Raw genomic sequence first — 27,500 nt, 5'->3', positions numbered from 1 at the left:
ACACGTACCGTTACACCCCTAGCAGATACAAATGACACATTCATGTTTTTGTGTAATGATGACATTGTATACTCGCGTGGACGATTGACTAGTTGATGGTTTTCTTTTCAAATGTTCGTTCATAGTCGTTGTGCTGCTATGATAGGCCATTTCCGCTCGACACAGTGTGCATACAACAACATTATTAGGCCGTTTATTGAAATACTCCCACACTTTTGACGACTTTTTGCGTGCTTTTTCCCCCTCGCTCGCACCGCTCGCATCGTCTGCTTTGATCGTCTGCTTTGATCGTCTGCTTTGCGCTTCGCCATGACGGTAGTGTGACGTAAATATGCGACGCGTCGACGCACAAAAAACGGCGTCGACGTATTTACGTAACTGATGACGTCGACTACGTCGACGCGTCGTTTCAGCCTTAACATACATACATACATACATACATATGTCCTTATGTAACTTCACCAGAATGATTGACAATTAGGAGGACCAATAGTCAACATGATCCACCCCGAAATAAATAAAACAAATGGCTTATTGATAAGACATTTAAAAAAATATTTTTTAAAAATATTTATTTATATGCATCATTATTCTCCTACTCACCTTTCCAGTAGAGGCCTCTCCCCTCCCACTTTCTGTGCTCCTCTGCCCTGACTCCACAGGTCAATAGGGGTAAAAAAAAAAAGAGTGCACATTTAACTTTATAAATAACCAGGACCTTCATGATGCATTTCAGGCTAACTAGCTAATTAAGTAGCAGCATTGTTTTAGAGCGGGAATGTAACTTTTGCCTGCAAAACAACAAATGTACGACATGCACAGAGGCTGTCTATAGTGTGCTAGACAGGTTTTTATTTGTCAAACACAGACCTGGTGTAAAGTGGAGCTAATACATTTTACTACAAGCAGTGATGAATACTTACTTTCTTGAAAAAGTTTCTTATGTCCATTTTGCATCAGTTCACGTTCTTGTTCTGCAGCGCTGTGTGCTTCAAAACTGCACACCAGCAGGACCGCAAGCAAGGTCGCAGAGAAAATGCGGACTGGATTTTGAATGATGTGGGCATTTTCTATATGAACAAGTGGAATGGATTGGATATTGATGCACTAAAGGGGCTCTCTACCTTACATTTTGAAGTGAGGGGAAACTGAGTGAATAATGACAGGTTATATGATTATTTATTTAAACTCATATTCGGGCCACTTTATAATGAATGTGTCGGCATGTATTTGTAAAAAAATAAAATTAAAATAAAATATATATATATAACACCAAATTATTTAGGGGGCTTAAGAATATTTTAGGGGGGGCTAGAGCCCCCCAAAATAGGCCTAACAACGCCAATGTGTGTGACAATCATTGGTACTTTAAAGGCCTACTGAAATGAATTTTTTTTATTTAAACGGGAATAGCAGATCCATTCTATGTGTCATACTTGATCATTTCGCGATATTGCCATATTTTTGCTGAAAGGATTTAGTAGAGAAAATCGACGATAAAGTTCGCAACTTTTGCTCGCTGATAAAAAAAGCCTTGCCTGTACCGTAAGTAACGTGACGTCACCGGAGCTAGTATTCCTCACAATTCCCCGTTGTTTACAATGGAGCGAGAGATTCGGAGCGACAAAGCGACGATTACCCCATTAATTTGAGCGAAGATGAAAGATTCGTAGATGAGGAACGTTACAGTGAAGGACTGGAGAGGCAGTGATGGACGTATCTTTTTTCGCTCTGACCGTAACTTAGGTACAAGCTGGCTCATTGGATTCCACACTCTCTCCTTTTTCTATTGTGGATCACGGCTTTGTATTTTAAACCACCTCGGATACTATATCCTCTTGAAAATGAGAGTCAAGAACGCGAAATGGACATTTAAAGTGACTTTTATCTCCACGACAATACATCGGTGACACACTTAGCTACTGAGCTAACGTGATAGCATCGTTCTCAAATGAAGATAGAAACAAAATAAATAAACCCCTGACTGGAAGGATAGACAGAAGATCAACAATACTATTAAACCTTGTACATGTAACTACACGGTTAAAAATTCTCAGCCTGGTAAGGCTTAACAATGCTGTTGCTAACGACGCTAAGGCTAATTTAGCAACTTAGCAACCGGACCTCACAGAACTATGATAAAAACATTAGCGCTCCACCTACGCCAGCCAGCCCTCATCTTCCCATCAACAGCCGTGCTCACCTGCGTTCCAGCGTTCGACGGCGCGACGAAGGACTTCATCCGTGGGTTTGGCGGCAAGCATCGGCTAGGCGTAGTTAAGTAGTCCTTGTTGTGTTGCTGTAAGTATTGTACTTAGCCGCTAATACACTGATCGATCCCACCTACAACGTTCTTCTTTGCAGCCTCCATTGTTCATTAAACAAATTGCAAAAGATTCACCAACACAGATGTCCAGAATACTGTGGAATTTTGTCGAAGAAAACAAGAGGTTTCTGTATCGGGTTCGATGGGGTCCAACCACTTTCGTGGATTTTGTGACGTCACGCGCATAAATCATATCCAAAGGAGTTTTTCAACCGGAAGTGTGGCGGGAATTTTAAAATTGCACTTTATAAGTTAACCCGGCCGTATTGGCATGTGTTTCAATGTTAAGATTTCATCATTGATATATAAACTATCAGACTGCGTGGTCGGTAGTAGTGGGTTTCAGTAGGCCTTTAACTTTTTTTATTCAGAGCCTATTCCACTCCTCTGTATACTGCCCCCCTGTGGGTAAAGTATAAGCAGTATAAGCTTATAATGATTGAATGAGGCTGCTCCTGGGAATTCCAAGAAGCTCCAGTGCAAGCCAGATGTTTGTTAGTGTTGGGGTGCCCACTTTCTCAGTGTTGCTACGCAACCTTATGTATAAGTTTATGTGTAGGGCATCGGAGTCGGAAAATGACATAATCACTGTTATAACGAACCCTGGCCGCAGTTCTGTTAGGTACTCGTCTGGACTGTGGAACCATTGGCACACATGTTTGTATATCAGAAACTAACATTTGGGCTTTATGTTTTATTGTTTTGTTTTTAATGTTTTGTTTTTAATGTTTTGTATTGTGTTTTTATATGTGTAATGATCTTAAAGGCCTACTGAAACCCACTACTACCGACCACGCAGTCTGATAGTTTATATATCAATGATGAAATCTTAACATTGCAACACATGCCAATACGGCCGGGTTAACTTATAAAGTGCAATTTTAAATTTCCCGGGAAACTTCCGGTTGAAAACGTCTATGTATGATGACGTTTGCGTGTGACGTCAATGGTTGAAGCGGAAGTATTCGGACACATTGTATCCCAATACAAACAGCTCTGTTTTCATCGCAAAATTCCACAGTATTCTGGACATCTGTGTTGGTGAATCTTTTGCAATTTGTTTAATGAACAATGGAGACTGCAAAGAAGAAAGCTCTAGGTGAGATCGGTGTATTAGCGGCTGGCTGCAGCAACACAGCCAGGAGGACTTTGAGTTGGATAGCAGATGCGCTATCCGACGACCGCATCGATGATCGGGTGAAGTCCTTCGTCGCGCCGTCGATCGCTGGAACGCAGGTGAGCACGGGTGTTGATGAGCAGATGAGGGCTGGCGTAGGTGGATAGCTAATGTTTTCAGCATAGGTCTGTCGAGGTCCCGTAGCTAAGTTAGCTTCAATGGCGTTGTTAGCAACAGCATTGCTAGGCTTCGCCAGGTTGGACAGCATTAACCGTGTGGTTACAGGTCCAGAGTTTGGTAGTATTGTTGATCTTTTGTCCATCCTTCCAGTCAGGGGCTTATTTCTTTTGTTTCTTTCTGCATTTAAGCATGATGCTATCACGTTAGCTCCGTAGCTAAAGTGCTTCGCCGATGTATTGTCATGGAGATAAAAGTCACTGTGAATGTCCATTTCGCGTTCTGGACTCTCATTTTCAAGAGGATATAGTATCCGAGGTGGTTTAAAATACAAATCCGTGATCCACAATAGAAAAAGGAGAAAGTGTGGAATCCAATGAGCCCTTTTACATAAGTTACGGTCAGAGCGAAAAAATATACGTCCTGCACTGCACTCTAGTCCTTCACTCTCACGTACCTCATCCACAAATCTTTCATCCTCGCTCAAATTAATGGGGTAATCGTCGCTTTCTTGGTCTGAATCGCTCTCGCTGCTGGTGTAAACAATGGGGAAATGTGAGGAGCCCTAACCTGCGACGTCACGCTACTTCCGGTACAGGCAAGGCTTTTTTTATCAGCGACCAAAAGTTGCGAACTTTATCGTCGATGTTCTCTACTAAATCCTTTCAGCAAAAATATGGCAATATCGCGAAATGATCAAGTATGACACATAGAATGGATCTGCTATCCCCGTTTGAATAAGAACATTTCATTTCAGTAGGCCTTTAAGGTCTGCAATAAATATTGATGATGATGATGATGATGATGATGATGTCCTCCTGTGGCTGTTTATGTTCGTCAGCGCACGTGTGTGCTCCCTCCTCCTCCATTTGGAAATGTCAAAGTTTGTCAAACCGCGCGCAAGTCGAGTCAAATAGTCACCAATGCATTTTTTTATGTCGGCGCGCCGCTAAAACATACCACACAGCTGGAGGACTGCCTCAACGCTGCCCTGCGTCCGTGCCGGGGTGCGTCCTCCTCCACGCACGGCACGCATGCGCGCGGCGTGGTCGGGCGGGAAGATCTGCTGCTGCTGCCCCTGTCACGCCAAATTTCTTCCCCCTACAAACCCCCCCCCCCCCCCCCCCCCATTTACTTCCGTGGTCATGTTTCCTCTTACGTCATTAACAGCGATCGATAGCACTTCGGCTTTGACTGCCCGTCGCTGGAAGGATACTTCGTATTTGACAGCTGCTGGAATCTGAAGAAATCGATTGTTTTTTTTTGTACAGGCGCGAAACAGGACAGTCGCGTGCCGGTTACAAAATAATACAAAACAAACAAAACAATATTGGCAATGAATCAAAAATAAATGTTTCCTTTTTGTTGCACCTGCTTCCTGCTCCCGGACCGTAACAAAGAGGCAGGGGAGACACTTCTCCAGGATGTCTTCACTTTACCCGGCAGTGGGTCTCCACAGCGGACGACTTTAGAGTGAATGATGAGTCCGGCGATTAGTAATCTTGCTTTATTGATTGCTTGCACACAGCCAATCCAACACAAAACAAACTAGTCCCGGCTCGCACTCACAATACCGCTCCCTCTCTTCTCTCGCCCACACTCACTGACGTCACTCAGCTCACATGCTGTAACCTAGCGTATGTGTGTGCCACACACATACGCTACTCTCATAACATTTTCTTTCCAATTCATTAATTAGGCAACTAATTTGAAACTGGTGTGGGTGGCTCTATATATACTAGTCCACTGCAGCCACATGCAGAAATCAACAAGGAATCGAAAATTATTAAATCTGACAAAAATAATACCTGCTCTGTCCAAACGATACCGTTTGATCAGCTGCTCGTCATCAAACAAAGATGAACGTTCGCGCACGTCTCTCGCCTCAGTGCCATCCCCTGCTGGCAACTCCTAACCACCTAAGACACCGCTGAAGGTCTCTTAAATATCGTGGAGAGTAGGAGGGATTCTTAGACTTAAGAACGTTGATAAAAAGCTTTTATTCTTAAGTTTGAGAGTAGGACTAAATTTCGCAAATTTTCAGGACTTAAGTGTAAAATGGCACTCTAAGAAGCTTGATAAGTACGGCCCCTGAACGTGTTTTCCGTGTCACCGTACAATTTGAACGGTAATACTCCCAGAGCACCAGCAGGAGGCGCGCACCACAACAGAAAAATGTATTGTAGCGATCACAGCCACTATAAAGATGCAAGTGCTGATATGTTTTTTTTACAGGTATTACATTTACTTTATTATTATCATCTCATTATTCAGGTTTGATGTATTTTTCCATTACTTATCTTTATAAAAAAGACTAGTGACAATGGTATTGTCCAGTTTTTGATTTTATTACAAAAAAATGTAGACATGTCAACAAACCAAGTTTGCTTTCAAAAAGTCTTAAATTATTCACAATTCTGTTTCATTAAAAAAAACACAAGAAAACATGCTTTCTCGCCACAAACGTGTGAGGAACAAATGTCAACATATTCATGATGTAACGAGACCAAATACCAAAAAGTACAGCAAAAAGACAAAATAAAAACATTAAAGATGATAATACATTCTTTTATCAGAAAGAGAAAATCAAAGCAGCGGGAAAAGTAAGCTCTTTGGTCTCCTCCAAAAAAAAAACATGATGAATAAGCAGAAACATTTACATGTGATTGATATTACGTGTGTGTATTTTATAAAGTGCATCTTTTTCTTTCTTTTGATGTTACAACCTAACACTGATGTCACCTGCCAAAACACCAAAAAAACAACTTGAATGAAAAGTAAAAAATAAAAAAGGACATTGTTGACGCTTTTAAATACGTCAATAAAGTCTGATTTGGTTGGAAAGGAAAAGCTAAATGAAAATAACAATAAAATAAAAGTATGTTTAAGTACAAAAATAAAGTAATTGTTTGGTGTGAAGTCATTTACATTGTTTTGAGTACTAAGCTGTCATTTTTAAACAAAAATATCACTTTTTTTATGTTTAAGCAATTGTACCAAACATGTCTGAGTAACCTTTTTCAAGCTTGATAGTTTCAGTTGTAAAAATTACAGCATAAATAATTAACTAAAACGAAACTACCATAAAACTGCAGGTAAATGTGCAGAGAAGCAAAATAACACTTTGTGACGTCATAAATAATACATTAAATAATAAGGAGAAAACACTGAGCGGCTAAAGAACTTGATTGCACAAAGTGATGATATGTTGTTGTCGTCTTCTTCAGTCAGTTGCTGAGTCATCGCTTCACTGTCACGACTTGATCTTCCACAGCTGTAAATACACACACACACACACACACACACACACACACACACACACACATTTATACAATATGTTGTTTGTCTTGTTTTATGTTGCACCGACCTTCAAGTTAAAGCCCAGCAGGTCTGAGATGACACCTGACACGGCAGACAGGATGACCACCTGTGTGATGTTGTACAGCAGAGGGTTCATGGTCAAACCGTACAGCCTGAAAGGAGTGTCCAGCTCCTGCACACACACACACACACACACACACACACACACACACACACACACACACACACACACACACACACACACACACACACACACACACACACACACACACACACACACACACACACACACACACAGGGGGTGAATCCTATGTTTTGCTGACAGTGCTTTTAGACGAGGTCAATGTTTACTTTGAGTAGTTTGGTTGCTAGTTTCAACACATTGTTGACTAGCGTTAAGTCCTCCTTCTTGTTGGGCTTCTTCTCCATCTTTAAGTACAGGTTGATCTGGAATGCACACACACATACGCACACACACATTGTTGTCAAGGTAATAACCGTGTGTGTGTGCGTGTGTGAGTGAGTGTTTACCTGCTCAGTGAGCAGAATGGATGTGTTGCTGTACTTCTTGCTGGTTTCAGAGCCCAGAGTGACAAACCTGAGCAGGAAGAGGGAGAGGCTGGAACACCAGATGACTAACTCCCAGTTGTAGTGACACTCTAGGAAGGTGTCGTGAACGTGCAGCAGCTGAAAAACAACACTTTATGTGTCAGTGAGCGAAAGATGTAGGGTAGAGAGAGGAAGAGTTAGATTTGAGTTAGAGTTTAGGTAGGGTAGAGGTGAGGTAGAGTAGCATTAGAGTAGAGGTAGTGCAGAGGTAGAGCAGAAGTAGAGTGGAGGTGAGGTAGAGTACAGGTAGGGTAGAAGTAGAGTTTAGAGTTGAGTTAAGGTAGAGGAGAGGTAGGGTAGCGGTAGTGTAGAGGTAGAGTTAGATTAGAGGTAGGAGTAGAGGTATAGGTGTGGTAAAGTTGAGTTAGAAAAGAGATAGAGTATAGGTAGGGTAGAGGTAGAGTCGAGTAAGAGTACAGTAAAAGTAGAGTAAGAGTAAAGTAGAAATAGGGTAAAGGTAGAGCAGAGGTAGAGTTGGAGGTGAGGTAGGTGCAGAGCATGAGTAAAGTAGAGGTGAGGTAAAGGTAGAGTAAATGTAGAAGTAGGGTTGAGGTAGAGTAGTTACAGGTAAGGTAGCAATAGAGTAGAAGTAGAGGTAGAGTACAGTAAGAGTAGAGGTATAATAGGGTACAAGTAGAGTAGAGTTAGAGTCAGAGTAGATGTAAAGGTAATAGAGCTAGTTAAAGTAGAGGTAGGGATGAAGTAGAGTAAAAGTAGAGGTATAGTAAGAGTAGAATAGAAGTAAAGGTAGAAATAGGGGTATGGTAGAAGTAGGCATAGAGTAGAAAAGGTACAAGAGATGTAGTGGTAGAGTTAGAGTAAACTAGAGGTAGAGTTAGTGGAGTAGAGTGAAGTAGAGGCAGAGTTAGTAGAGTATAGTTAGAAGTAGAATAAAATGTAGAGTAAAGTTAGAGGTAGAGTTAGGGTAGAGTAGAGTTTAAGTACAATTAGAGGTAGAGTGGAGATATAGTTGAGATAGAGTAGAGTTAAAGTTCAGTTAGAGCTGAGGTAGCGGTAGAGTAGAGGTAGGGGTAGAGTACAGTAAGAGTAAATATAAGAGAAAGAGTAGAGGTAGAGTAGGAGTAGGGCAGAAGTAGAGGTTGGGAAGAGTAGAAGTAGAGTACAGTTAGAGTAGAGGTACAACAGTAGAATTAGAGAAAAGTAGAGGTAGTTTGCGTTACAGTAGAGTAAGAGTTGCGGTTGAGTTAGAGGTTGAGTTAGAGGTGGAGTAGAATTAGAGGTACTTAGAGTAGAGGTAGAATAAAGGTAAGAGTTAGAGTAGAGTTAGAGATACAGTAGATAAGAGTTATAAGTAGAGTAGAGGTAGAATAAAGGTAAGAGTTAGAGTAGAGTTAGAGATACAGTAGATAAGAGTTATAAGTAGAGTAGAGGTAGAGTTAGCGGTAAAGTTCAAATTAGAGTAAAGGTAGAAGTGAGGTAAAGTTAGAATAGAGGTAAGAGTTAAAGTTGAGTTAGAGTTGACGTAAGAGTAGAAGTAGAGTAAAGGTAGGGTAGCGGTAGAGTAGAAGTAGAAGAGAGGTAGAGGAATAAAGTTAGAGTAGAGTTAAAGGTAGAGGTAGAGTTAGAGTAGAGGTGAGGTAAAGTTAAAGTAGAGGTAGAGTAAAGATTAAGAGTTGAAGTTGAGTTAGAGTAGAGTAAAAATAACGGTAGAGTAGCGGTAGGGTAGAAGTAGGGGTAGACTAAAGGTAGAGCAGAGGTAGAAGAAACGTAGAGTTAGACTACAGTTAGAGTAAAGTAGAGGTAGAGTAGAGGTAAGAGTTAAAGTTGAGTTAGAGTAGAGGTAGAGTAAGAGTAAGGTAGAAGTAGCGGTAGGGCTAGAGCAGAGGTAGAAGAGATGTAGAGTTAGAGTAGAGGTAGAGTTGGAGTAAAGTAGAGATAAAGTTAACATTAGAGTAGAGTTAGAGGTAGAGGTGGCGTAGAGTTAAAGTAGAATTGGATTTGAGTAAGAGTAGAGTAGAGTAGAGTTAGAGGTAAAGTTAGAGTAGTTAAGGTAGAGTTAGAGTAAATTAGAGGTAGAGTAGAGGTAGAAGTAACTTACTTCTACTCTAAGTTAGAGTAGAAATAGAGTTTAAGTAAAGTTAGAGGTAGAATGGAGGTAGAGTAGAGGTAGTGTAGAGTACAGTAAGAGTAGAGGTAGTGAAAGAGTAGAAGTAGAGTAGGGTAGAAGTCGAGGTTGAGTAGCGGTAGGGTTATAGTAGAATTAGAGGTACAGTAGAGTTAGAGTAAAGTAGAGGTAAAGGTAGGGTAGAGTTAGAGTTGGACTAGAGTAAAAGTAGAGATAGCGGTAGAAGTAAAAGAGAGGTAGAGTAGTACCTGAGCACAACAAATGAAGACCACAGAAAGCGTCAACAAGAAAGCGGAGGACACGATGACGTCTACAGAGCGTTGAGGACCTCGACGCTGAAAGCCAACATTGAAAAAAAGACAACCAAGTTTATTGTTGAAATGTCAGAAAGTGTCATGTTAAAGGTCGTGGACTGACCTTGAGGTACGAGCGTAATGACAACCACATCTTGATGTTCTCTACTTTCTTCAGGCGGAAATGTGGAACTTCTGACTTTCTAGCTCTGCGAGCTGACGTCAGGTGACCAAACAGTTTGGCAAACAGCAGCCTCTGAAACACACACACACACACACACACACGCACGCACGCACGCACGCACGCACACAGACACATACCCATACACACAATGAAACATTGATAATGTTTCTATTTATGTTTACTCATGTGACACGTTACCTGCTTGTAGGTCCTCTCTGCAACGCTCAGCAGGAAGAAGAAAAGCCAGATGAGACACACACGCACCATGAAACTCACTGTCACCATGGTGACCACTAAGGCATCCCCGGAGCCGCCGCCCAGCGCCTCAGACAGAAGCTCATTGGCTGACAGCGTGGTCAGTTGATCCAGGTCTCGGTGCTGAGCCAATCTGCACGCAGCAAGAAGACTTGTTTTCAATCAATAAATATTTCAGGAATTATAATTGAAATCAATGAAATTAATACATTGACAATTAATCAAAATAATGGATGATTAATTAATAATTAATTAAATGAATAATTAATCAAAAATAATTAAAGAATGTATAAAAAGAGTACCTGTAGACAAAAGGTGTGAGTCCCAGTGTGACAGACACCAGATTTCCAAAGACTTGATAAGCGATTCCTGGTGTGTGAAGATTAACCTGCATGCAAAAAGTTATTTTTCTTATTAAATATATATATTTTTTAAGTTAATGTTTACTGAGTTTTTTAAGAGGTATTTCAGTAAATAATTTTTTTAACTGTTTAATAAAAAATTTTTTTGAGTTTTTTTAAAAGTGTTTCTCACTCTGTTCATAATCATGCCGCTGATCTCCAGCACAGACATGTCCGCCTTCTTGCACTCGTTGCCCTCCCACACGATTGCGCTCACTCTCTCCAGGCCTGGGTTGGAACTGTGCAGCCAGGGGGCGTGGCCCTGAGGATGCAAGACGCAGGTTATTGGTCTCGAAAGAACGACGGCGATATTGCCTTCACACACACCTGGTAAAAAGGATCGTCCCTGTACTCCTTCTTGGTGGGTGGACAGACGGGCGCGCCGCCGCCTTCCCCATCCGTCTCCGAGCTGCAGGACGAGCGGCACTCAGCGCAGTGCAGGAAGTCCTCCCACAGAAGGTCCTCTGTCTCAGACTCGTGGCGAGTGCTCTCTGAGTCCGGGGTCCTCAAGCTGGAACATCTGGAACTGCAGCTGGTGGCGGACTTGAGAATGTCCTGATTGAAAAATGTCATCATCATTATTCTCATAGTCATTCACATTGACGTCCCACTGGGGTGAGTTTTCCTTGCCCGTATGTGGGCTCTGTACCGAGGATGTCGTTGTGGCTTGTACAGCCCTTTGAGACACTTGTGATTTAGGGCTATATAAATAAACATTGATTGATTGATTGATTGATCAAGTCCACCTGCTCATGAATAACTATCATATCTATCTTTCTATAGATTCAATGTACACACCTTGATGTTATTATATGTACATATACATCCTCGTATATTTTGTTCCACCTCCATCATACTTTACTGAGCCATGAGTCCTCAATTACATTTGTGTATGGAATAAAATCTGCTTTTGACAAGACCCAGGATAGCCCAGTGGTTAGGACTGTTGGCTTGAAATGAATGGTACTGAGTTTGAACCCCACTCTGGTTGACATTATTTTGTTCCACCTCCATCATACTTTACTGAGCTAGGAGTCCTCGATTACATTTTTGTATGGAACAAAATCTTATCTTCGCAAGACCCAGGATAGCCCAGTGTTTAAGACTGTTGACTTGGAATGCAAGGTGCTGGGTTTGAACCCCACTCGGGTTGATAGTATTTTGTTCCACCTTCATCATACTTTACTGAGCAAGAAGTTACATTTGTGTAAGGAACATCTTGTCCTCACAAGACCCAGGATAGCGCAGTGTTTAAGACTGTTGACTCAGATTGAAGGGTGCTGGGTTTGAATCCCACTGTGGTTGGCAGAATTTTGTACCACCTCCATCATATTTTACTGAGCCAGGAATCCTCGATTACATTTGTGCATAGAACAACATCTGCTTTTGACAAGCCCCAGGATAGCCCAGTGGTTAGGACTGTTGGTTTGGAATGAATGGTACTGGGTTGGAACCCTAATCTGGTTGACAGTATTTTGTTCCACCTCCATCGCACTTTACTGAGCCAGGAGTCCTCGATTACATTTGTGTGTAGAACAAAATCTTCTCTTAGCAAGACCCAGAGTAGCCCAGTGCTTAACACTGGTGACTTGGAATTAAGGGTGCTGGGTGTATATGACTGTGGTATTAAAAGAAAAAAAAGCATAAAATTAGCTAAAAAGTTAGCATGCTAACACATTCTAACATATAGCACGTGTCATATACCAAGTTTTATGTCGTATACCAAGTTTTAAGACTAAGGTTTATGGCAGTGGAATTTGAGAAAAAAGTTATATGACTATGGTTGACAGTATTTTGTTCCACCGTCATCATAATTTATTGAGCAAGATGTCCTTGATTACACTTGTGTATGGAACAAAATCTGCACAGTGGTTAAGACTTTTGACTCAGATTGAAGGGTGCGGGATTCGAATCCCACTGTGGTTGGCTGTATTTTGTTCCACCTCCATCATACTTTACTGAGCCATGAGTCCTCGATTACATTTGTGTATGGACCAAATTTTCCTCGTTCGCAAGACCCAGGATAGCACATAAGACTGTTGACTTAGAATGTAAAGTACCAGGCTCGAACCCCGCTCTGGTTGACAGTATTTTATTCCACCGCTATAATACTTTACTGAGCCAGGAGTCCTCGCTTACATTTGTGTATAGGACAAAATCTTGTCTTCACAAGACCCAGGATAGCCTAGTGGTAAAGACTGTTGACTTGGAATGAAAGGTACTGGGTTTGAACCCCACTCTGGTTGACAGTATTTTGTTCCACCTCCATCATACTTTACTGAGCAAGATGTCCTCGATTATATTTGTGTATGGAACAAAATCTTCTCTTCACAAGACCCAGGATAGCACAGTGGTTAAGACTATTGACCTGTAATGTAAGGTACTGGGTTTGAACCTTACTCTGGTTGACAGTATTTTGTTCCACCTCCATCATACTTTACTGAGCAAGATGTCCTCAATTACATTTGTGTATGGAACAAAATCGTCTCTTCACAAGACCCAGGATAGCACAGTGGTTAAGATTGTTGACTCAGACTGAAGGGTGCTGGGCAATGTGACTTACATGACAGTGCGATTGTTCAAATAACAACAGCATGTGTAACATGTGTAACACACAGTGTCACTTCTTCTTCTGTCTCTTAAAGGCCTATTGAAATGAATTTTTTTAATTTAAACGGGGATAGCAGATCTATTCTATGTGTCATACTTGATCATTTCGCGATATTGCCATATTTTTGCTGAAAGGATTTAGTATAGAACAACGACGATAAAGATTGCAACTTTTGGTATCTGATAAAAAAAAGGCTTGCCCCTACCGGAAGTAGCGTGACGTAGTCAGTTGAACATATACGCAAAGTTCCCTATTGTTTACAATGATGGCCGCATGAAGTGAGAGAGATTCGGACCGAGAAAGCGACAATTTCCCCATTAATTTGAGCGAGGATGAAAGATTTGTGGATGAGTAAAGTGCAAGTGAAGGACTAGTGGGGAGTTGAAGCTATTCAGATAGGGAAGATGCTGTGAGAGCCGGGGGTGACCTGATATTCAGCTGGGAATGACTACAACAGTAAATAAACACAAGACATATATATACTCTATTAGCCACAACACAACCAGGCTTATATTTAATATGCCACAAATTAATCCTGCATAAAAACACCTGTGTGTTTGTTACGCTAGCTCCTAGCTCCTCTGCTAGCTCCTAGCTCCATAGAACACGCCAATACAATTCAAACACCTGATCAACACACACAATCACTCAGCCCAAAAGACCGTTCACCTAACCCAAGGTTCATAAAGCTTATATATTTTTAAAAAGTTACGTACGTGACGCGCACATACGGTCAAGCTCTCAAATGTTTAGCAGCCAAGGCTGCATACTCACGGTACCTGATATTGAGCTGGGAATGACTACAACAGTAAATAAACACAAGACATATATATACTCTATTAGCCACAACACAACCAGGCTTATATTTAATATGCCACAAATTAATCCTGCATAAAAACACCTGCGTGTTTGTTACGCTAGCTCCTAGCTCCTCTGCTAGCTCCTAGCTCCATAGAACACGCCAATACAATTCAAACACCTGATCAACACACACAATCACTCAGCCCAAAAGACCGTTCACCTAACCCAAGGTTCATAAAGCTTATATATTTTTAAAAAGTTACGTACGTGACGCGCACATACGGTCAAGCTCTCAAATGTTTAGCAGCCAAGGCTGCATACTCACGGTACCTGATATTGAGCTGGGGATGACTACAACAGTAAATAAACACAAGACATATATATACTCTATTAGCCACAACACAACCAGGCTTATATTTAATATGCCACAAATTAATCCTGCATAAAAACACCTGCGTGTTTGTTATGCTAGCTCTTAGCTCCTATGCTAGCTCCTAGCTCCATAGAACACGCCAATACAATTCAAACACCTGATCAACACACACAATCACTCAGCCCAAAAGACCGTTCACCTAACCCGAGGTTCAAAGCTTATATATTTTAAAAAAGTTACGTACATACGCAAAAAAAAGTTGCGCACATACGGTCAAGCGATCAAATGTTTAGAAGCCAAAACTGCATACTCACAGTAGCACGTCTGCGTCTTTGTCATCCAAATCAAAGTAATCCTGGTAAGAGTCTGTGTTGTCCCAGTTCTCTACAGGCGTCTGTGTATCGAAGTCAAAAGTCCTCCTGGTTAGAGTCTCTGTTATCCGAGTTCTTCCATCTTGACTGCATCTTTCGGGAATGTAAACAAAGAAGCGCCGGCTGTGTACTGTTGTGGCTGACTACGTTCGAAAAATACGTCCATTTCGCACCGACAACTTTCTTCTTTGCTTGCTCAGCTTCCTTCTCCATAATGCAATGAACATGATTGAAACAGATTCACGAACACAGATGTCCAGAATACTGTGGAATTATGAAATGAAAACAGAGCTTTTTCGTATTGGCTTCAATGTGGAAGGCATACCCGTGTTCGCCGGTCTACGTCACGCGCATACGTCATCCTCAGAGGCGTTTCGAACCGGAAGTTTAGTGGCAAATTTAAAATGTCAGTTAACCCGGCCGTATTGGCATGTGTTATAATGTTAAGATTTCATCATTGATATATAAACTATCAGACTGCGTGGTCGGTAGTAGTGGGTTTCAGTAGGCCTTTAATGCTTCAGTATCGCTCAAACATCACTACTGTTTATTAATTTTGGATGTTCACTGTGTACAACAAACACATTCTCAATCTCTTTAAATGAGAAAAATGGTCAAAAAGTCAGATATTGTAAATAAAAACTGGTAATAACTTGAATTGGTTTGTTGAACATATAAAATCAAAGTCATGATAATTGATTGTACGTAAAAGATAAAAGATGGCAGTACTTGCTTCAAAAGTCAGCTTTGTTACAAACCAACATGTTGATGATGTTAATCCATACACCTTTTTAAACGCACTGCATCATCTGCAGCTGATAGCTGTGACGACACTGTGGTTGTTGCGCTGGCATAAGGACCACGCTTAAAGGCTAGACTCTGATCCATTTAGCATTTTATGGAGTGTTAAATGTACTTAGATGAGGAAATAAGAGGATTCCCCTTAGTATATCAGCATTATACATCTCCTAGTGTACCTCCACAATGTAGTGTTTCTTGTAGTGTGTGCTTTTGCGGTGTCGTAGCGAGCAGTCGGCGTTGAGTCTCTCGACTCCTCTACGTAAGGCGATATAGGACGCGTCAGGATCCTCCTCACTGGAAGCCTCATCCGATGCAGGCTCCTGTAAATGACAACGATGCTAGTGAATGGTGTGTGTGTGTGTTTGTGTTTATGTGTGTGTGTGTGTGATGGCTGACTTTGTTGCTGTTGGCACTGCGGGCAGCCTGAGCATGCGAGGGCGGGCCACGGGTGGCCCAGCACACCTCATCAAGGCGGTTAAACAACTGCAGACCCTCCTCGTTGTTGACACGGCCGTCAAGCGACACATAGCCGTTGTCCGTCTCTGTGGACTTGTCAATGGACAGCTTGGACTTCTTGGATCTGCATGGTGGAAAAGGAGGAGTTGAGTGTGCAATGACAATGACCACATGACTGATGATGATGATGATCAAGATGCCGGCTAGTAAATGCTGCAAAATCCCTCCTGACACACTTCATCATCCAATTAGTGTTCCTCTTTGGAGCCACGTGAGGACATTTTGCAGCAGAAGCTCAGGGTTGAGTTGAGAATCAAGTCCAAAAGAAAAGCAAAAGGAGAGATACACACCCAGCTTTACAGAGATCATGCCAGAAATGGTGGAAGAGAGTGCCCAGGCTGTACTTTGCGCCGGCTGAGTGGGAGTGCGGCGCCCCTTCCTGTGTGTTATCGGTAGTGCTAGAGCCATCGCCTTCCCTATGCACCTCCATCTGGGAGGCTTTCCTCAACTTCCTTCACAGGAACAGAGCACAGACAGATTTAGTGGCCGCCTGCTCGCTCGCTTTGGGATTGTAAGGGATTGTAGTTTTTTTGGAAAAGCTCCCGATAGTGAGCGCACATTACGTGTAAATTTTGAAGCAAATATCAAATAAAAAGATGAAGACTCATGTAATTGTAAATTCCAGAACTGACCTTTTCATATAAAAGGCTCTCTCATTGGAAGAGAGCAGAAAATCGTGCCCTCAAACACATTCCACACAACACACAAAGACAACTACTGTTAGAATTAGCACTGAGCTAAGGTACCTGCGTCTTTTCCCGCCGCCACCGGAGGCAGGCTTGGGCGTCCTGGTGGAGACGATCTGACAGTGCACAGTGCCCAGCAGCAGCATTAGCCAGATGGCGCCGAACACCTCGGTGGCGGGTATGGCGTGAGGCTGCGGTACGCTCGCGTAGAGGACGGCTGCCGCCACTGAGGATGGAAATATTGGCGATGGCGACACATTAAATGAATGATATGTAGCGTTTAAGTAGTAGGGCTATTCCACCCAATATGTGCCATTTGCTTGTTAAAAATCTCTCAAAATAAACTTTTAAACTTTTTGCAACACCTAATCTGATAATACATATGTTGAACTACTCAAAAATGTGTATTGACCCACCTCAGGCAACTTTCTTTCTTACACTGTACAAGCTTCCAAAGCCCAATATGACCCAATGGAGGGAAGTTTTAGCATAGAATTAGTAAGTACATAACACATAGCACATAGCCACATAGCATTTATGCCAATAGCCTGTTGACAGTAAACAGTGGTTCAACAAAACAATTATCTTCAAATTAAAGAAATAACTTCGGAAAAAACAGGACTGTGGTGAGTCATAATTGAAATATCATAAAATATAAATTAGTTACTTTACTTTTACCATGTGACTTTTCACATTTTCTAGAATGGGTTGTTACAGTAACAGGACTGTATGGCAACCCAAAGACACAACTTAAGTGTACACTTTAACTAAAAGGAATAAAGATGTACACTTTAATGATTATAGGTCATCATTTTCGGAAGTCAGCAGGCTAGTTTTACAGTGTTTAAGGTAGTATACAATTTTTTTAATTGCATTTATTAAATATGCATTTATTAAATATATTAGGCCAATGTGCAATTCGAGAAGCACTCAAGACAGCACAGACCCCCACCAGGTCTGATCTCCCAAAGCTCAAAAAAGTCCTGATTCCAGATGGTGATCCAGATCAGAAACAAAATGCAATCATTTTTGCTTATCTCATTTTTAACATTTCCTGATTGGAAGACGAAAATAATCTTTTGAGTTATCTATAGTGGAATAAAAGAAACCGCGTGAAGCCTCTTGTCAGTCATCCAGTGTTTATGTCTCTGTGGTTGAGGTGGGGCCGCTAGCATACGCACACAGTAGAGCCTCATAATGTAAATGTAAGGTAACACAGTAGAAATGATCCAGATCATCCCCAAAATGAAATCACTTGTTGATTATCCCATTTCTGACATTTCCTGAAAGTTTCATTCAATACTTCCCATAACTTTTCAAAGTATTTTACTGACTAACTGATATACATAACAAGGGCAACAAACAAATAGGTAATAAAAAATATGTTTTCTGGGGATGCAAACAGCAGCGTTGGAATGGCCCATTAAAATGATTGAACAGGAAATGCACCTTGCAGCAGGTAAAGCGCCAGCAGCAAGAGGAAGATGGCTCTGGAGGTGACCTGGATCCACCATCGGTAAAAGAAGGGAAAGAAGACGACGCGTACGATGCCTTTCCGTGTCAGCGAGGTCCATGGACTCTCAGGTTTGGCCTTTGCAAAAGCTGAGCCTGTGTAGAAAGAAGCAGATGATGTAGGAATTATCACGCATGGATGCCAAACTGTGCAATCTTCTCACCTCTAACCAAGTCCACGTCGATGAGGTCCGGTTTGACGTGTCCCGTCTTCTTTGGCTTGTTCCTCAGGCCCTGCGGGGGGAACAGACAGAGTAATTGGGGGATCAAAAAAAAACCTGGGAGTTACGCCATGTACTCTACGGGCTCCAGTTGGACTCCTACCAACATGCTGCATGTGTGTGTTCTACATAGTGGTAACATCTACTAAGCCACACCGAGCACATTGTGAGAGATGCAGGATGCTAAAAAACATTTCACGTGCATATTTCATCGTCTACGTTTATAAAGCCTGCTAGGACTTGGTATGTTTACTATCTTGCTATCTAAAGCTTGCATTGACCTTCAGGTCGGTCTATACAACAAGTTCAATAGTTAGTAATTTATTGTGGCACTCCAGCTCAGAGGCCGCATGTGCTCTTATCGCTTGGCTATTCAGGGCCTCTTATCTTTGTCAGAGTGTGTTTGCATTTTGTAGCCACTTCTTGCACACATGTAATAATAGGCCACAATGGGACTTTTAACTGCAACGGTTAAACACACAAATGTCAACTATCTTTCCCACACCTGGTCAGACATGTTCGGTTCATAATTCGCCAGCAGGTGGCACATGACTGTCTAGACTGCACAGTGGCAGGACTGGGTGCAATATGGATATTATTAATATATCGATGTAAGTGTAATTTGTGCTTTCTTTACTGTTGGCTTTGACGGAGCTTCTTTAGCAGTAGAATCTTCAGTCTTTCAAAACACAGTGTAAACAATGCTGGCGTTTCAGGTTTGATGTGTTGAAGCTGCATGTTTTTTTATTTAAAAAACTCCACAATCTGGGTGTCATCGTTTGCCGTTTGCCAAAGCACTGGATTAAAACACTGATTCATACAAGTATTCAAAGAATAGCCCAGAAATTGAGATACCAACACCTGGGATTCAAAAGGACTAGTTTGTTACGTACAATGGGTTAACAACCGAGACAGTACTTTTCTATCTACCGTATTTTGCGGACTATAGCTCGCAGTTTTTTTCATAGTATGGCCGGAGGTGCGACTTATACTCAGGAGCAACTTATGTGTGAAATTATTAACACATTACCGTAAAATATCAAATAATATAATTTAGCTCATTCACGTAAGAGACTAGACGTATAAGATTTCATCGGATTTAGCGATTAGGAGTGACAGATTGTTTGGTAAATGTATAGCATGTTCTATATGTTATAGTTATTTGAATGACTCTTACCATAATATGTTACGTTAACAAACCAGGCACGTTCTCAGTTGGTTATTTATGCGTCATATAATGTACACTTACTCAGCCTGTTGTTCACTATTCTTTATTTATTTTAAATTGCCTTTCAAATGTCTAATCTTGGTGTTGGGTTTTATCAAATAAATTTCCCCAAAAAATGCGACTTATTACTTATTACTTTTTTTCCTTCTTTATTATGCATTTTCGGCCGGTGAGATTTATACTCCGGAGCGACTTATACTCCGAAAAATACGGTACCAATCACAAACCGAATAAAAATATGCTTTAGTGTACGAATGATTCATTCACCCTTTCTGTGCCTCGCAGCACAGACATTTTGTTTCCAGCGGTGCATAATTGAGAATTGATGTGCTTTCTTAAGTGTTTTTTTTAGACTTTTTGTAGCACTTTGGTAGGTTTGCTAGCTCGAGTCCTAAGACAGCAAAAGACAAGCGATGAGTCGTTTAAAGCGTTTAGGAAGTATCCAAAGCGTTGTTGACACTGCCCCCTCTCCCAATTCACCGACAAGGCAAAGTCGATTTTATATTCTATTGTAAGCATTGTAACGACCTGGCTGACACTGACACAATGTGTGTGTGTGTGAGACGGCAGGGCAGCTGCATATAAAGACAGTTCAGCAGGTTGCTGCTGATTTGACTTTATTAGCAAAAATTCCAGACTATAAGCCGCTATTTTTTTCCCTATTCTTTAGTGCGGCTAATGTATGGATTTTTCTACGCTGACGGCCATAATGCAAATAGTTTTCATACAACACATGCAAATAGACTAAAATGGTGTCTTATTGATTGTGCCATAGCGTCATCTTTTGGATGGGTTCGCTCACTGCAGGTGCTGTTGTGTAAATGTCGACAGTGTTTCCTGCTGTTAAAAGCTTTGAACTGGAAGTACAAGTGCCGTTCCAGCTTTTATTCTTCCATGGCGTTTCTACTCTTATCGATTCTTCATTAATCATTCCCAGCAATGTTTGTAAGTTTTACAATATCACTAAAACAATTCTTACTTACTAAACCCTCCCATGTGTGATGTCTGTAGTAGTGTTTTCATGCATATTTATACGTGCTATTGTAATGTAATGAAGTGAGCGTTATTAGCATTAGCTAATATGCTAACACGTTTATGAGTGTCTGTTAGTATTATTAACTTACAATAGCATTCTGTTTGTATTGTTCCAGTTTTACAAATTCCTCAGTAAATTTATCAAGACGTCACCGAGAAGTTATTGAATCTATTTAGCTGAGTGGAGAGCGCGCTTCCACAGCTAGTGGGTTTATGACGATGACTTCTGTTTTGTTTGATCAGCCGTTTTCCTGCCGTGTTACAGACACCGTTTGGAAAAATTAAGGTTTGTAAATTACTAATTTCACAACGTATATGTCTGCGCCTCAGTGCAGCTAATATATGGAAAATATTTTTTTCTTTTAGAATTTAGTGGGTGCGGCATACATACCAGTGTGCGGTATATTCCGAAAAATATGAGAAATAGGAAGTTATTTCATCACTCCCTTGTTTGATATAAAGTACTGTATAGCACGTTATATTGTGTTCAAAGTGTACAAACTTTTACTAAAATATGGACTTGTGTCGAGGCTGGAACCAATTAGTCATGTTTACATTGTTTCTTATGCAGAAATTTACTTCAATATACCGTATTTTTCGGACTATAAGTCGCAGTTTTTTTCATAGTTTGGCCGGGGGTGCGACTTATACTCAGGAGCCACTTATGTGTGAAATTATTAACACATTACCGTAAAATATCAAATAATATTATTTAGCTCATTCACGTAAGAGACTAGACGTATAAGATTTCATCGGATTTAGCGATTAGGAGTGACAGATTGTTTGGTAAACGTATAGCATGTTCTATATGTTATAGTTATTTGAATGACTCTTACCATAATATGTTACGTTGACATACCAGGCACGTTCTCAGTTGGTTATTTATGCGTCATATAACACTTATTCAGCCTGTTGTTCACTATTCTTTATTTATTTAAAATTGCCTTTCAAATGTCTAATCTTGGTGTTGGGTTTGATCAAATACATTTCCCCAAAAAATGCGACTTATACTCCAGTGCAACTTATATATGTTCTTTTCCTTCTTTATTATGCATTTTCGGCCGGTGCGACTTATACTCCGGAGCGACTTATACTCTGAAAAATACGGTACAAACAATTTGATTTCTGAGCCCTGTTAAAGAACCAGCTTTTTGTTTTTATTCTACTGTAATATTTTTCTATTTTGTTTCCATTTATACCCCCATTATTTACTTTTTTAAATTCGATCTCAATTCTGTACACTGCTGCTGGAATTTGAATTTTCCTGAGGGAACTCTCCTGAAGGAATCAATAAAGTACTATCTATCTATCTATCTATCTATTTATCAATAGATCATTGTTAGATGTATTATTCGACAATACACTCATTTGCTTTATATCACCTGTAACACAAACACCAAGAGGTTAATGTTAATTGACCTACTGCACATTGGATTCATTTGAACATCTTTAATGTACACAACACATCCTTAAATAGATTTTATACTTAGCACTCGGCGGAAAAAGTTTTGGACACCCCATGTGCTGAGGTCAGACTTTGTATCCTTAAGTTATAAACATGATTATTTGTTGTTCTCTGCCCTGTTTATTAGAGATACACTGACATATGCACAGCACACAGTTAATATACACAAAAATAAAGGCTGACCAATCATGGTCTAGTCTATGCCAAGGTCAAGCGCACGTGCACACTTGGGGGGGTGGGGAGGTTGGCGAATACTCACCAGCGATATAAACTGAAGAGGAGGATGATTGAGAGGGAGGATGGGTGAAGAAGATGAAGAAGTGGGGCAGAAAGGAAAAGAGTTAAAAAGAAACAAACAGGAGATGGACAATGGCGGTGGAAGGGTGCAGACAAAACATCAAGAAATTGGAAAAGAATATGAAAATAAAATAAATGTGGGGCTTTGAAAACCAAAACATTTAGGTAAAAGGACCTTGATTTCTCGCTGCTCCACAGACTTCTCCCATATTTGCTGATCATAGGCGCCAATCTGCAAGACACACACCAGATTACACACACATCAGGCTAAAAAAGACACCCGTCTCTATATGTGCTCTGTCATTTAAGTGTATCTTCTGTCTTTTTCACAAAGAAAACTGGCCTAGAAAGTCAAGTTAACAAAATCAACACATTGCGCACGCACGCACGCACGCACACACACAGTGTGGGTGCTAACACGTGCCTGTGTCATCTGTTAGTGTCACATGGAATTAATAGAACGGGATGGCATTACCGTGGGAAGCAAACTGGTTACCGACATGTGACCGAATAAACAAATCGTTTAAAACATCAAAACTGAGAGCTGCATTGTGGCATTGGTGTGTGTGTAAATGTAAAGGTGAAATAAGGAAGCAGGAGGTGGAAGAGGGAGGGGAAAGAGGGGTAGGGTTGTAAAGATAGTAGACCAATCACAAAACACAAATAAACCCAAACAAGGCTTTTAGGTCTGCTGCTTGGACGTCGCTCAACACAAAAGGAACATTTATTTCCCCAGCATAAGAATCGTCAATAAAGACACCGCGTGAGATTTCACCTCAATGGAGGCTGCTGCGGACTAGCGTGCCGCTGTCGCACTGTGCGCGGGTTGCCATGGTGACTTAAGGTAAAAAAAAGAGGGAATATGTCAGCCAAGTAAGTTATAAACCAGCACACTTTTCTGCATGGCTGTGCATCAAACACACACTTGCTGACAATGTGGAGACACTACGTGTGTGTGTAGGTGTGTGTGTTAACACATTCACCACCAATCAAGCTACTTGTTTGACTTGTGCACTCTTTCAACCATTAAATACTGGATCCTGACATACATTAAGGAGCAATGAAATATAAAAAAACCCCACATTATTTAGCATTTACAGTTGATTCCTGCTGCACTGCTAATATTCCAGACATACTTTACAGATCATTCTATGTTTAACACCGCAAACTCAAGTCCATTCAGAAAATACACTTTTTAAGAGGTGTGTGTTTTCTGTCTCGCCGTCACAGCACCACAACAAACTTAAACCATCTTTCGTGAATCAGTGTCTTTGTGTGGCTATTCCGAGTTTCTGACATTATTTCTGTGTTTGGTTTGTCTACTGAATGGCAAGCAAAAGCAGTCTGCTGCTGGAGTCACCTAAAGATTAGACACTGGTGGCTGTTGTCGTCTGTAAGCTGTGGCCTCATCTTTTAGCGTTAGCAACAGCTAACTCGCTAATAGAGATGATTTAACAAACCTTTACTATCAGCTCATTATGAACACAACCTGTAAGAAAATTTGGGTCAGATGACTTGTCGTGACCTGGACAATTCACCATTGCTTTGTTTCTATGTACAGTCATGGCAACGCACAGTGTGTATCAGGTGTGTGTACCTGTTTCAGCTCTAACAGGTGTGTGTTTGTGGCCACATGCTCAAATAGATTCAGTGTGGTGCACCATTCAACAAGCAGATAATTGTCACAGCAGTTTGTCATTAAGATGTGCGTCAACATTCCAAACACATGACTTGTCATAGATCTAAAAATAATTTAAAAAGTAACTTCACTACATACTGTGTGGATCACATGACCAAAGACGAGAATAACAAACTGGGAATAGAATAGGGGTTTCCCTCCGGCATCAGTGACCGCCATTACCCAGACGACAATATGTCCCTTCACATTTATCGGGCGCACTTCCTTAGCTTTCAAATTTAAAAGCTAGATGATGCCAATGTCTATCCATCCATCCATTTTCTACCGCTTTTCCCTTTCGGGTGGTGGGGGTTCGCTGGAGCCTATCTCAGCTGCATTCGGGCAGGATACACTCTGGACAAGTCGCCACCTCATCGCTGTCTAAATTTGCATAATTTGCCATTATTATTGCAGGGGTTACCGTTCCAGGCCCAAATATACAAATATAGCGCAGCTGAAAACCATGCGGGTGACACACGTTATTGGCAAGAGACACCGCATTATACAGGCGCAAACACACACCCTCACACTGCTCTGAAACCTCTCTCAAATGCATATGACACATATTTGAAGTTTTTTTTCTTTAAAGGGGAACTGCACTTTTTTGGAATTTTGCCTATCGTTCACAATCATTATGAAAGACAAGACGGATTGATTTTTTTAATGCATTCTAAATATTAAATAAACGTAAATAAAAGTCAGTTTACAGTGGAGCCAATGGGAGCTCCACTATTCCGCCCATAAAATCAGATAAATAACCATTCAAAAAGCCTCAACAATACTCAATTTACATTTCGCGACTTGAATATCAACCAAGTATTGGTGATATTGTTATTATAAGCGCTAATGAAGACAAACTATTTATAGCGGCGACGTAATCACTTCCGTGTTTTCCGATGTTTATATCATCGAGTGGTCTGCTGTTTCCTTGTTTCTCTGCTCCCTGTAAGTTTATTTTAGATCATAAATCATACCTCTCACCTAGAAACTAGATGGCTGAGAATATAATCCGACAAGTTGGGACACTTTGACCGCCATATAGGACCTGGAACTAGCGAGAACTACACGAAATACGCTTGTTCCCGCTGCCCCCACCTCGTTTCTTCGCGAGGATTATGAGACATTTTTAATTTAAATGGAAATACATGAACATCCCAGCAGTCAGCATACCAATGACAGCAGATCTTGCACAGTAAGTGATGTTTTATTATGTTTGTTGGCTCTCATAAAGTCTGCAGTTAGCAGAAATCAGTAATGAAGAAAAAAAAAAGCAAACGTCGTGATGTGTTTTTGAAATGAATGCGCTGCGTATGCTTATAATGATCAAAAAACTTAAATATTAAATGTTATTATAAATGTGCCTGTTACTACATTACATGTATACTTACATCATGTATATAAAACCATATTGGAGGTGTTTGGATGTTTTTTTAGGGGCTCTATAGCCATAATTGAACTGCTCCCATAGGCTCCATTGTAGGCGACTTTTGATCAAATTCATTTAATATTTAGAATGCATTAAGAAAAAATCCATAGGCAAAATTCAAAAAAATTCATAAATATATATACTGTATATATATATGTATATCCAGTCATACATTGTATTACTTTAATTTATTTTCAAGTTAAAAAAATTAATTTCTAAGGTGTGGCAACTTTTATTTTATTTTGTAGTAGTAGTAACTTTTTTTACGGAATCTGGTCAACTTCCTTTCTTTTCACCTTATTGAACCGCGCATGCAAGTGACATCAAGGCCACATTGAGGCCTCATTGGGGCCTGTACGTGTTTGTACTGGAGTCTGATAAAGACCACATTTTACTTGCAGTGTAAACAGTCAACTGGAAAAAATCTGATTAAAAAAAATCTGATTTGGACCACATCGGCCTGCAGTAAAAACATAGTCAATGTGGCCCGATTCTGATTTTTTAATTTTTTTGATAAACTATAGTATAGTTTTATACGTACCAAGGTATCGCATCATGCACACTCTATCAAGTTGGTGTGTTTTTGCATGTATGAAAAAGTGCGGCTTACGGAAGCCCTGAGGACATTTCACCCACACTCTTCATTACTCAGCAGGTATCACTACCTCCACCAGCTCACACATGAGGGAAAGTGTGAGCAAGGCCGCATGACGCTTTAAACCAGAATTGAATGTCAGTTGAAAGTATTTGCCTTTTCAAGTAACCACTTTTTGAATGCGGAAGGATGCAGAGGGAGCCGCACACAGACAGACACACGCACACACACGCACACGCAGGCACACAGGACTGGGGGGGTCGCAGCCTGCAGGCTAGAGAGGCGCGTAAGGTGAGCTGGGGCAGCGATTGAAGTCCAGCAGAGGATCCGATATCAGAAACCACGGAACAAGATGACATGCGACACCAGCTTGAGCATTTTGTATTCAGAGCAAGTTGACTTCTTTTCAACTGCTTTGAATGGACACCACTTGCATGCTAACGAACATTTGTACTGCCTAAATTGGATTGAAGTTGTATGGACAAAAGTCTTATAATAATAACCAATTCATCGGTCCGGGGTTTCCTGCACGAAATCCTAATTCCAAACTTGCTTTTGTCTTCCATTTTGACTCTCACATGTTCCCAAAGAAGGCATGCCTTCATTGCAAAGTTTAATGCACTGGCAAAGCCTCATAGTAGTAGTAATAGTAGTAGTAATAATAATAATAATAATAATAATAATAATAATAATAATCAGCAGTGAGTTGCAACAAAAGCGATGATCATCTTACCTTTTTCTGGTACCACACCACAGCATCTTTTACTTTGGAAGCCATTTACATTTACATGTCCCCTCTTGTCATCTAGGGCATTTTAAGACTAGAAGACAAAGCAGAAGGAGAAGGAAGACGTGAGTGACCGACCAATGAGAGCACACACAGTCCACTGAGACAGGTGTCTTGGCGACTAATGAATGCTAAAAGGAGGAGCACACACGCACGCCCACATACAGTAAACCGTCAACATCTGCACAATAATCCTGCAAAAGGGGCGTCATCGCCACTGCTTGTTATGAAGGGTGGAGCTTGTTGCAACATTCAGAAGCGTCTGTGCTTGTGGGTGTGTGTGTGCGTGTGTGTGTGTGAGATTCACTGCCACTCTGACCAAAAGTTT

The 27,500-nt window shown here is 40.9% G+C and overlaps 1 protein-coding gene across 2 annotated transcripts in view; it reads right to left on the bottom strand.

The window, feature by feature from the left end:
• Window positions 1-5,953: 5,953 nt before the first annotated feature.
• The window catches only part of LOC133662084 (protein PHTF2-like), a 43,149-nt gene continuing 21,602 nt past the window's right edge, over window positions 5,954-27,500 (bottom strand). The window contains exons 2-20 of one of the 2 annotated variants that reach the window (XM_062065754.1): window positions 27,119-27,206; window positions 22,862-22,918; window positions 22,649-22,660; window positions 18,605-18,674; window positions 18,378-18,536; window positions 16,989-17,154; window positions 16,533-16,694; window positions 16,123-16,306; window positions 15,903-16,046; window positions 11,097-11,324; window positions 10,903-11,031; window positions 10,671-10,756; window positions 10,312-10,501; window positions 10,054-10,185; window positions 9,885-9,971; window positions 7,473-7,628; window positions 7,293-7,388; window positions 6,988-7,113; window positions 5,954-6,894 (exon numbers count right to left, since the gene is read on the bottom strand). In XM_062065754.1, the coding sequence (XP_061921738.1) occupies window positions 6,874-6,894; window positions 6,988-7,113; window positions 7,293-7,388; window positions 7,473-7,628; window positions 9,885-9,971; window positions 10,054-10,185; window positions 10,312-10,501; window positions 10,671-10,756; window positions 10,903-11,031; window positions 11,097-11,324; window positions 15,903-16,046; window positions 16,123-16,306; window positions 16,533-16,694; window positions 16,989-17,154; window positions 18,378-18,536; window positions 18,605-18,674; window positions 22,649-22,660; window positions 22,862-22,918; window positions 27,119-27,163 (2,250 nt within the window). In that variant the 5' untranslated portion in view covers window positions 27,164-27,206 and the 3' untranslated portion in view covers window positions 5,954-6,873. The remainder of the gene's footprint in view (window positions 6,895-6,987; window positions 7,114-7,292; window positions 7,389-7,472; window positions 7,629-9,884; window positions 9,972-10,053; window positions 10,186-10,311; window positions 10,502-10,670; window positions 10,757-10,902; window positions 11,032-11,096; window positions 11,325-15,902; window positions 16,047-16,122; window positions 16,307-16,532; window positions 16,695-16,988; window positions 17,155-18,377; window positions 18,537-18,604; window positions 18,675-22,648; window positions 22,661-22,861; window positions 22,919-27,118; window positions 27,207-27,500) is intronic. The other variant, XM_062065755.1, reaches the window with a different exon arrangement.

Source organism: Entelurus aequoreus, linkage group LG12, assembly GCF_033978785.1.
Source record: "Entelurus aequoreus isolate RoL-2023_Sb linkage group LG12, RoL_Eaeq_v1.1, whole genome shotgun sequence".
Taxonomy (NCBI): domain Eukaryota; kingdom Metazoa; phylum Chordata; class Actinopteri; order Syngnathiformes; family Syngnathidae; genus Entelurus; species Entelurus aequoreus.
The sequence above is the reverse complement of the archived record's forward strand: the minus strand, read 5'-3'. Positions and strand labels throughout refer to the sequence as shown.